This window comes from Gobio gobio, assembly GCF_949357685.1.
Source record: "Gobio gobio genome assembly, chromosome: 7".
Classification (NCBI taxonomy): domain Eukaryota; kingdom Metazoa; phylum Chordata; class Actinopteri; order Cypriniformes; family Gobionidae; genus Gobio; species Gobio gobio.
This window is the reverse complement of record NC_137103.1, coordinates 27374000-27386138: the sequence shown is the minus strand read 5'-3', so window position 1 is coordinate 27386138 and position 12139 is coordinate 27374000. Positions and strand designations below refer to the sequence as shown.

The 12139-nt window shown below is 39.1% G+C and overlaps 1 protein-coding gene across 1 annotated transcript in view; it reads right to left on the bottom strand.

Moving 5' to 3' along the window:
* The window catches only part of znf804a (zinc finger protein 804A), a gene marked incomplete at both ends in the record, with an annotated part of 64398 nt that extends 54053 nt beyond the window's left edge, over positions 1-10345 (bottom strand). Inside the window, one exon of the mRNA XM_079821114.1 lies at positions 10235-10345. Coding sequence (XP_079677240.1) covers positions 10235-10345 — 111 coding nt within the window. The remainder of the gene's footprint in view (positions 1-10234) is intronic.
* Positions 10346-12139: the final 1794 nt, after the last annotated feature.

Sequence of the window (12139 nt, the reverse complement as noted above, 5' to 3'; positions counted from 1 at the left end):
GTTTTGAAATTGTAGCCAGAAAAATATAATCAGCATAATGAATGTAAATGGTGATTAGGTAGTTCTGATGGATCTATTTTCTACAGTTATTTCGTACACTTAAACATAAATCAGTCTGCTATCAAGCTCTAGCTCAAGCGCTTGTGTCTGACCCTGACTCCGCCTCCCGGATCTAAATGATTGCAGATTAAGAGGCGGCTGGCAGTAGACAGCACAGGCGCTGCCGCCCCAGTCTGACTCCATTTTGCCCAGAGACGAAGGTGACGACACTTGAATAATTAACAACCACAAATGGAGACTTTAAACCGCTCGCTCTCTCTCTCTCTGGAGTAGAAGAAAATAGAACATTGTAAGACAGGAAAGCCACTCTTAGAAACACCGGCACACTTTCCAGGCACGAAGAGCAGGGTTATACTTTTAGTTTATTCAAATCTCATTCTGTATTCAGTTTCAGTATTATTTTTTTTTATTAAAATGCTAATTTAGTTAGACTCCTAATATAGCACCCTTTTGCTTTTAATGATGCATGCTACACTTTATCAGAAACGGCACCATATAAAAAAAAATGCAACCCAAGTTTAAGGTAAAAGTTTTACTCACTTAAATATACAACAAAAGCACACCATGCCACTTGCTGACAATGAAATGTGCTATAAATGTGCCACTGCTACATTTTATGGTAAAATGTAACTACCATCACTCTGGCATCTCTGGGACATTTATGATTCAGCAGCATGGACCGGATTTTGTGTTCATCTCAGATGGCCCGTACTGGATAACAACTAGTCACTGGATTTGCCATAGTTTGTGCAGTTTATGGCACTGAATCATTGAGATCGTTTGGATCATCTGCAGCATTATCTGCTGTAGACACTTTGGTATGTGCTTATATTGTGGTTCCTTCCATTAAAGGGATAGTTCATCCAAAAATGAAAATTCTGTCATCATTTACTCACCCTCAAGTTGTTCCAAACCTGTATGAAAACCACAAAATAAGATATTTTGAACCAATATATACAGCAACCATTGACTACCATAGTATTTTTTCCCTACAATGGTAGTCAATGGTTGCTCTATCTGCTTGGTTACAAACATTCTTCAAAATATCTTCTTTTGTGTTCAGCAGAACAAAGAAACTCAAGGAAATACAGGTTTGGAACAACTTGAGGGTGAGTAATTGATGACAGAATTTTCATTTTTGGGTGAACTATCCCTTTGATGCAAAATGTTTTCACATTTACTGCCATTCAAAGATTATTTCGATAGCTCAATTTAGATATTCTCCTAGCTATAGTTAACCTTGCAACTACATTTCAAGTAGCAGTCATTAGAGTATTAATGTCTGCACTTTATTGTGATGGTCCCCCAATAGACATTCTACTGACTATAAGTAAGTACATGTCAACTTATTCTATTATTCCCAACCTAAAAGTTTTGTCGTCAGTTTTGTTAGTTGACATAGTTGCAAAGTTACTTATAGTAGAATGTCTAAAGTGGACTATCGAAATATGGTAACCAAGTTTGTTTTAAAGAAATTAATAATTTGATTCAGCAATGATGCATTAAACTGATTTAAAAAATGGTTTCAAATAAATGCTGTTCTATAAAATTATTAAAAAAATAAATACATAAAAATATCCCGGTTTCCACACAATATTAAAGTCACAAAACACAAATGTTTTCAACATTATTGAGAATAAAAAAACATTTTCTTGATTACCAAATCAGCATTTTTGGTATTAAAGGGATAGTTCACCCAACATTTTAAATTCTGTCATACTCACCCCAAGTTGTTCCAAAAGAACACAAAAGAAGAACATTTGAAGATTGTTTGTAACTAAACTGTTGTGGGGCAACATTAACTTCCATAGTATGGGAACAAAAGGGGAGTATGGGAAGATTATTATTATAATTTTTTTTTTCAAAATATCTCCTTTTATGTTCAGCAGAAGAAAGAAATGTATACAGGTTTGGAACAACTTGAGGGTGAGTAAATGATGACACAATTTTCAATTTTTGGTGAACTATCCGTTTAAGACAGTCCCACAGACAAACTATTATTAGTGCAAGAAACTCTGTATGATAATGACCTTTAAAATGGCCTTTTTTTTAATCAAATGAATTCTGATGGAACTTAAAGGTGCACTGTGTAAATTTTAGCAGCATCTAGTGGTGAGGTTGCGAATTGCAACCGGCCACTGCTCACCACCTCCCTTTCGAAGCATGTAGAGAAGCTACAGTGGCCGACACAGGACAAAGATTTGGTCATCTGAGATAGCAGAGAGTAGCTAGCTCGCTGTAGAGATGTTTGTCAGTTTAGGGCTATAAACATGACGGCACAAAATGGCGATTTCACTTTAAGGGGACCCACGGTGTATGTGGATAGAAATGGCTCATTCTATGGTAATAAAAACATAACGGTTCATTATGCAAGGTCTTTATACACCACTGAAAACACAGTTATGTATATTATATTGCATTTATGTTCATAGATCCTCATAACACTGCACCTTTAAAGTCATTTGCGCTTTGTATTTCTGAACTTACTTATCATCAAAGCTCAACAAGTATGTAATACAAGTGAAACAGCATATGTGCATGTTACAGTCTAACATCCACTGATTTGTGTGCACAGTTGTTCAGACCTCACACAGATCAGAAATCACACTGAATTACATATAATGTAAAATTAGGTAAGTATGAAAATAAGTATCATGTATAAGTGTGTTAAATAGGATTTTAGTTTTTTTGTATTTTAAAATTACTTGTAAATATCTAATTTATTATAAAAACAATAAAATCAAGCTATACATTTCATGAATAACAGATGTTGTCCATAAATGAATAACATACGTTCTGGTGTCTCTCCAAATGCACGAAAACGTACAGTATGTGTGCCAGAAGCACACGAATATTAATGAATAGTAATGAGATCAGGTTGGATTTAGAAAGAAAGTCAAAAAGAGTGTTACAAGGCAGAGTGAGAGGAAGTGAGAGAGAGAGAGAGAGAGAGAGAGAGAGAGAGAGAGAGAGAGAGAATGAAAGAGCAGGATGAGAGCAGAGCAGAAGTTAATTGTCTTGAGTCAAAGACAAAGGGCCTAGCATTCAGCGCTCTAATAATATCATTGCTTGCTGAAGTATCTGAATACTAGACAGATAAAAGGAGAGATAGAGGTAGGAGGTGCAGTGAACACCTACACACTTATCTCAAAGCTCATCAGAAATACTGAGGTCACCTGGACTCCTCAAAGTCCCTCTCTGCACCTCTTTCCCTGCATCCCCATCTGTGCTCAATCTCAAACCCGGACCAATGGCGGTCGTCTCCGGAAAAGTGGAAGGTAGGCAGTGGTGAAGCTCAATGAGATCAGGGTCTGCCGCTGTGTTACTCAGTGTTTACACGCTTGCTAGGTCTGCAGCACATTTTTTTGAAAAGGAGGAAAATAAACTCTTCATTTCTATCAAGCATCAGATCAAGTGAGACGCGGCAGCTGGAATGTTCTGCATTATAATATCACTCAAAGGAATGGGGAACATTAAAAGGCTCTCGGCACTCATATTGCGGTGAGTGGCTATGAGCAACGATGGGGACTCGTTCAATTACTGGCACAACCACAGGGCTCTCTTTCCAGTGCTGCACCTGTACCTTCCCATACCTACTGCATTTATTTGCACTGCATATTTCACTCTTTATTTGTATAATTTAGCATGAAAACAAAAGCATAAAGAATGATAAAGGGATAGTTGACACAAAAAAAGTTCGTTCATTTTCTACTCACCCTCATGTCAACTTGCATGCTGTTACACAAAAGGAGAATTTCAAAAAAAATTTTATTCAAAGCCTATATTCAAAGTCTTCTGACTTTATATGACCTCATCACCAACTGACCTATCGGTAAGCCCCGCCCCCCTTAGTTACTGTTGCTAACTCGGACAAACAAGCGGAGTTGCTATATCTTACAATGACAGCTGTCAGTGTGCAAACCTTATCCCAAGATGTTTTTGGACACAGAATGTAGCGTATATCCCGTCCGAATGATGGCCAAACTTTACAGATGGTTTATCAAGTTTATTATGTCCTTTTTCACTCCAAAAAAATCATCGTAAGAGCTGAACAAACAAAGCATAAGAAGTGCGCTACTGCATTGACGTCTCATTCACAAACTATCTCTCTCCGTTGCATTACCATTAACATACCCAGCAAATTACACAAAAACACTCATACAACTAACAGTAAACAAACATATACACAGAGCTTATGACTTTTCGGGGGTGCAGTTAATAACTGGTAAACTTTGTATCTGCAAAACAACTCAGATAAACTGTGTGCGAGCTCTTCCTTTCACAACGTTACCCGTAGACTATAATACCCATCAAAATAGGAGTCCTTCTTAGTAGGACAGATAATGTAGACCTTAAATTAATGTACATTATAACCAGTTTAATATGGAGAGGCACTGAAATGTAGACCTTCGTGTTTTTGACCTACAGTGTTACATGACGTGAGAACAGTTAGTTATTGCGGTTTGTATGTTAGCAGGGACTTTAATCGTAACTTAACAAGAGTATGACAAACAGAAAATCCTCTCAGGATACCTGGAATCAGTGTTACAGTACCTCAGGCACGACGTTTTAGCATTTTTGTAGCATAAACACCATCAAACCGATGAGAGCTTCGGATTTTCCAATGTTTCTCTATGGCGCTGACACCTAAAGATGTCCGAGTTCCGGTCCCAGCGCAACTGATACTCAACTGCTATTGGCTCATCTGCGTTCGAGGGGAGGGGCCTACCGATAGGTCAATTATCATGCCATGGAACCAGAAATGCCACAATGATGAAAAAATTGGTGAATAAAAACACACATTTTGGTGCACTGTGTTTGGTTTATAAGACTCTTGGGTTCAACAAGGATAAAATGTACACTACCCTTCTAAAGTTTGGGTTTGGTGCAATTCTTTGTTTTGTTTTTGTCTCTTATAAGTCTCTTATGCTCACCAAGGATGCATTTAGTTCAATAAAAAATATCAAAAATACAGTAAAAACAGTAATATTGTGAAATGTTATTACAATTAAAAATAGCTGTTTTCTATTTAAAATGTTATTTATTCCTGTGATGGGAACCATGCATTTTCAGCAGCTATTATCATATCATATGTCACATGATCCTTCAGAAATTATTCTAATGGGCTGATTTGCTGCTCAAGAAACATCTCTTATTATTATCAATGTTGAAAACCGTTGTGCTGCTTAATATACTATTGTGGAAACCATGATACATTTTTCAAGATTCTTTGATGAATAGAACATTTAAAAGAACGTCATTTATTTGAAACAGAAATCATTATTACACTTTTGTAACATTATATGAATGTCTTTACTGTCAGTTGTGATCAATGTAATGTATCCTTGCTGAATATAAGTTTATTAATTGTTTTTTTTTTTAATTCCAGTGAACCATATATATATATATATATATATATATATATATATATATATATATATATATATATATATATATATATATATATATATATATATATATATATATATATATATATATATATATATATATATATATATATATATATATATAAACATTCTTCCTGAAAACTTTGTATTGCTTTTCTATAGCATTACGCCTCAAATGTAAACTATACATTGGTTTGACTTCTTTTTTAAATTAAAGAGAAAAGTGAAAAATATGCATGGTATTATAATGTTATACTAAAACTAAAAAGAAAAAAAAAAGAAAAAAAACATTAATATGTAGAAAGAAAGAATAAACATCTTAAGCACAGAGTAATGTAAGTGAGTTTTTTAGTATTGCTCCTTTGAACGATTACATAATTGTGGCAAATGTAATTGTAATCACAATTAGAAATTCGATTAATTGTGCATCCCTAATGTATAACGTAAGTAAATGTGTAAAAGTGTCTGCCAAATGCATACAAAAAAAAGTTACAAAGTAAAGTCTATTTTTTTCTTCTACTTTCTAGCTTGTGGTCACTATGAAATGTCTTTGAATGGAAAACAACTGTGTAAATATTTCTCAAAAATTCTTCTTGTCCATTCCACTGGAAAAAAAACAACAGCCCGCAGGTTTTGATCAATATACGAGTAAATAATATCAAACTTCTCATTTCTGGGTGAGCCGTATGTTTTCAGGGTCAGAGTGGATGTGTCACAGGCAATGATATGGCAGAAAACGTCCCCAAGGAGGCAGGAACGCTGTAAGGAAGCCTCACTATATGCCGCCCTTCAGTTGTATACAAGGCCAGAGCTCAGGCAGGGTATTTTTACTCCACTGCTTACGAGTGCAAAACCCTTCCGACGCGTAGAAAAAAATGCCTGGCAAAGTTCAAGCGATTATATAGAGACGAGCTTTTCGGAGCAGGAGATCGGTCTCACCGAGTTAGACGCTTATTCTGCATTGAAACAGCGAGTAAATTATAGATCCTTGTGGCCAGCGACTTAAATATTTATGAGGGTAAGATGACAACAATGGGTTGACGGCATTGAATCTCGCCACGAACGTTTCATCTCCGAACATCAGGTGAGCCGAATACAGGAAGGAGAAAGGGTAAAGCTGCCATGCTACTGTGTAATTGTGCTATTATACCTCAGCAGCAAGCCTACAGTGAAACCCTGCTGCGCCTTTGTGCCTTCTAAGTACACAGTTTATTCAATGGGGTATTTTCTGTGAATCAGTGTGAAAATGGGCTCACCGTCAGTAGAAAACATGGGATTAGCACTTTTATAAGGGCCCCTGGAATCTGCACCGTGCCTCTTTTGTGCAGAGAGGAGGAGAACAACACAACCGGGGCAAAAGATTTGATTTGTCACAGTGAATACCTCCAAAACACACACACTCACACAAAGAAACAAACACTGTGTCTGCAGGGTTCAGAGAGAATGATTCCATTGTTATAAAGTTAACAGCACTGTGAAATGAAATTGATGCAGCACTAGAAGGCAAAACGCCACGTTCAGGGTATTTAAATGAACCTGGCGTTTATGAGTAACAGAAGGCCATGAATGGAGTGAATTTTAATCAGCCGAGTGAGAGCGCGCCACACATTTGTCTCAGGCGTGCGTAAAGTTAACTACATCTGTCTGCATTCGGCAGTGATGACAAGCTTTGGGTTCTCCCCGTCTGTAAATAATGCATGCTGCATGGGGCGATATCTAAACGCTCGTTTCTCCCTCACACCTGGATGGTGCCGGGCGGTAAAACGCGGCAAAAGGTTGCAGAGGCTAATCGCCCGCGCCACTACATTAATTACCCCGCAGCAGAGCCGGTGCACGGGGCCTGGTCACGGCTAGAGCTGGATTTCTGCTGTAATTCTCAATTAGGAACGAACTCAGAGTGCGTCCGCACACACATACGCGCATTGTGCTCCCACAATGCAAATTGTCGCGCCAGCTTTCCCAGCAGGGAAAGACAAAGGGTAAGAGGAACATAATAACATTTTGCCCTTTTTCATTCCCTCTCCTCCCTCTGTTTTAGTCTCTTTCTCTCGCTCTTTCTGCGATTAAGCTAGTCTGCTGCTGCTGCCTCAGCTCTTGGACACAGGCGGTGGTGATTAGGGCTTCACAGACTTTTGTGCTTTGGAAGGTGGCATGAAGATAGCAAGCCACGGGATCACGGTACACTACACAGAGCGTTATACAAGAGACAAAAAGGAACGTCAGAGCGACAATGGCAATTTAATTCTATGCATATCACGTTAGCAACATCCAATCTACACAATCGCCCCGATCCCCTGTGCAATCAGCACAAGAGCTGATTATAACACCTGTTCACTCTGCCATGCATCTGCCAATGCAGGCACTGTGACCATATAGAAATTCAGCATAAGAATCCTTTCCCAGAGCACAGTAGTGTCTAAAAGGGGCATCACTGAGTGGAAATGGATGCTCACATCACAACTCAGCGGGGAGATGGGCTGACTTAGCAGCGACTGTGAGGAAATCAATACGAGCGTTGAAATAACACCGTTGATATGCATATTCATGGACGCTAAAGCAAGGGGCAAAATTCCCCTCAAGCGCTTGTGCTCACTCAGTGTCTGACTTTATAAGAGTCCACTGACATGGCAAAGCTCCAAACAGGTACTCATTCAGTTTAGTAGCAGGATGATGTTTTTACTGTCTTATCACATCTGGACTAAACCAAATGAAAAGCAAAGCAAAACAAAGTCAAATAAAATAAAGTAATTCAAAAAGATTATAGACAGTATGCCATTTACAATATGAAGTACTTTGCTTCTCTTCCAATTTGTTATATTAATCTACTTGGTGACAAAATAAACATAATATGTAACAATAATGATTACATTTTGTAATAGTTTTACATTGCAAAGCGATGTTCTAATCTCTTTTCCACAGCTGTCTAGAGTCAAAAATTGAGATACGCACAACTTGTTTTGTTGTCTTTTTTTCTCTCAAAATTATCAACAGGTTATAACTCTTTTGTTTGAACCAAGCCTTGTGATGCGCAGAGAAAGCCGGGAGAGCAAAACTTCTAATTACAGAGATGGATTTCATAGCCCAAAAGTCCACAGTACCATACGTGTGACTATGGGAACACTCACGCAGTTATATCGTTATTATCCTTCCTCCTCTCCTTTCCTCTGCGTCTGAGCCACGCTGAACAAATGTTCTACAGCACAAAGCTTTTCTTCTGGACTAAAATATCACTGCACCAGGAAAGAGAGCCAGATGGCACTGCACCAGCGCTGGGATAAGCACAGCTTTCTTAGACTGCCTTTCATACCCATACATCTGAGAGTGTGTGTGCACAAGTATATGAGATTTACAGCTGCTCAATGCAGCAGAGGGAGTAATGAACGAAATTTACTGTGTTACAGAGCGGTGGCAGTAATGCACACAATGCTCCGCCGTAATTTTACATTCACTGACACCCGGTTCTCCCCGCAACAGAGTGGGAGGTGTGTCAAATCTGATAATGGCATTGAGATGGTGCCGACAACGGCCACCAAAAAACCTCATTCTACTTTCCGTCCATGCTTGAGAAACAATCTGTTGCTCCATTCACAGTTACGCCACCCAAACGTTCCCTCAGCATTAGCCTTTCAGCTGGAGGCGGGAGGCAGATGAGCAGGATTGACGCTTGATCCCGAGCCAAGAGCTTCAATATTTCATCTCCAATCATTTTTGATTCTTTTGAAAGGAGGAGGCTGCTGTCAAGAAATCTCTGTTCCCTTCAACTGACAGAGATGACACGGGAAGGCTTGAGAAGGAAGCAGTGAAAGAGAGTATGAAATTTCACTTCCACATTTAAAAGCTTTGAAAGATGCTTCCCTTTCAGGAGCCGAGCGCTTTAATTAAATTACACTGTACGACTGCATCATGCATCGTATTACTTTGTATTTATAATCCCGCTTAACTCGCCAACGAATTGAAAAACAATCTTCAGACTGCTCTTAGAGTAATTATGAAAAATAATATTTTACTAACACTGATTTTGTTTTAAAATTCCCCTTTGTGCTGCCCTAGATATGGCGGGTTTATAGCAGAGAGTTAGTGAGGAAATAGAGGCAGTTTTGTGGAAGCACAAACAGGAGGATTATCTTGAGGGCAAGGCCAGAAAAAAAGTACGGTTAAACTAAATCCCAGGCCATAACTGTGAGTAGAGATTAATTTGATCCCTATCCATCTGTTGGGAATTTAGTTTTGGTCACAGGCTAGAGCAGTGATTCCCGTTCTCCATCTGCAACTTTCCTCGTAAACAGGAAGTACTAAAAATGAATGACACTTTTCGCAACACTTTTCCAGAAGGATCATTCCTTGAGCAACTTCATTTTACGTTCCTGTTATAGTGTGATTACTATAATCTATCATTAGAATTACAATTTGATTTGAACATCTAAATTAACTGGTTTTATTCAAGCATCACTTAACAATCACTGGATCAACCTAAATTCATTCATTCATACATACCAACAACGCACATTTTTATGGGTTAAATTATGTAGAAATAGCTCGTTAAGGTAACACTTGCAGGCTTCAACTTTTTATAGTGTACAGATTTGTACTATAGTAATCACAGTATTATGACTACACCCATATATCATAGCCAAATGTATAACATGTAAAGTGTTACCACAATACAGAAAAGTTTCCAGAGGCAAGATTACTGGCTTCAAAACAGATGTAAAAAATTCCTAAGCACATGATCAATCACACATTTGTAAGAGAGATGTAGTAGTTACCAAGTTTTTGTTGCCATTCTTGCTGAGGGGACCTCTGAAAACTCCCTTGATGTTTCGAAAGTGTCCATTGCTGAGGTGTGTGGAGCTGATGACAATGTAGTAACACGCCATGGGGGACCCGAAGCTTCCATACACAGAGTCCAGCCAAAAAGAGAGAGAAACAAGTCCACCCAACAAGTCTTTACGTTTGTTCCTCTGTTTCAGATGAAAGGCACAAGCTCACTTTCCCTCAGTCAGGAACGGAGCGAGTGCGTTTCCTCATCCTCTCAGATCCTTAAACATCAGTCATTTCAGCTCGGTCTGTTACAGTCACTTTGGGGGCTTTATCGGATGTGCCTCTGCTTCTTATAGTAGCCTCCAGCAAATGCGTTATCCCGCTTTCTCCTCTTCCCTACAGCGGCAATGAGAGTAAGGCAGAGCTGCTCACTCGTTCTTTCCTCTTCCTCAGTCTCGGCTCTCTGCGCTGGGCTGAAGTGTGTCTGGGTTGAGTCTCCTGCTCGATGCGCAAGTGATACGCGCTAGTGAGAGAGCTCCGCTGGGTCTGGCAAAGGAAAGCATGGTGTTATAGCGCACCGTGCGTTGCCGGTCCAATGAACGGGGCCAATGGCAAACAAGCCCCTGGTCTGATGGCGAGGGCTGGGATGAGAATTGCATCTGTCACATGCTGTTTTTCCAGATACACTGAGTCAGCCTCCACTCTCCAGCCAACCAGGATTCAGCATCTTTTTCCTCTCACACACCCCCTCTCTCTCCCTCGTTAGTCCTCTCTCTCTCTCTCTCTCTCTCTCTCTCTCTCTCTCTCTCGTGAGTGCGTTCTTTCTCAGGAAGGAGCTGAGGCAGCAGTCAGGAGCAGGTAAAGGAAGGCTGAGGCGCTGAGAGAGACGTATGGTATGCTTCGGTATGCGTTACATCCACTATCATCCATCTTTTACCAGGTTAAAGTGTGCGCGAGATGCTATAAAAAGATTTATATGTTCTATGGATACAGATACCTGGAGATCAAAGTCCCAGGTGATGAAGTTTACACACATTGGGTATTTCCTAATGAGGAACTGTGGAAATCCATAAAGCCACTGCTCTAATTGTAATTTAAATACTAATATAATGGAACCGAAGACTCATGACTTCTTTATGAAGAAAATTACATTATAGATGCTAACTGAAGAAAGATCAAAGAGCAATTTTCAACTCATTTTATTTTAATGAAGACTGGAAAAAACAAGCTTCAAAACAGAGCGCCGTTTGAGTATTGGGAATCCTGTGTCAGAGTTCTCTGGATGCATTGCATGCCTTGTTAAGAACTACACTGACTGCAGCACTAAACAGAAAGAGAAAGAAAGAGAAGCATACAAGCTTCTACAGAGCATGTGGCTGCATGAAACATGCCAGGGAGAGATAGTTCCCTTCCCACCCCCCAATTTTAGAAGTGCAATAAAGCCTCGTAACTAAGCAACGCAGTTTCTGAATCAATTCTAAATTGCATACAGTAGGAGAGTCAGATGTAAGGGGCAAGACGAGTGGGTGCACACATGTACAAATGTGTCTTTCAATATGGTAAGAGACATTGTAACTTTGCAATAAAAAAAATAAAGCGATGGGAAATATGTCATTTGTGGATTATATTAATGAAAAATACAGCGACAGGAAGACGTCTTGGCATGTTTGAGACTGCAGCATAATTGACTGGAGTGGAAGACAGATATCTTGGAAAGCACTGTGACCAACTGCCAATTAAAATGAACCATCAGGGGCTGATTTCAAATGGGAGAACAAATGCTGTTATTCGTTTTAGAAGTGTTTGAACCTGCTCTTGAAAATTATTCTTTAATACAGAGGGAGTCTAGACGTCATTTGAAAGAAAAATTGTCAGACTAGAAAACTTTGAAACAGTGATTTAGTAATTTT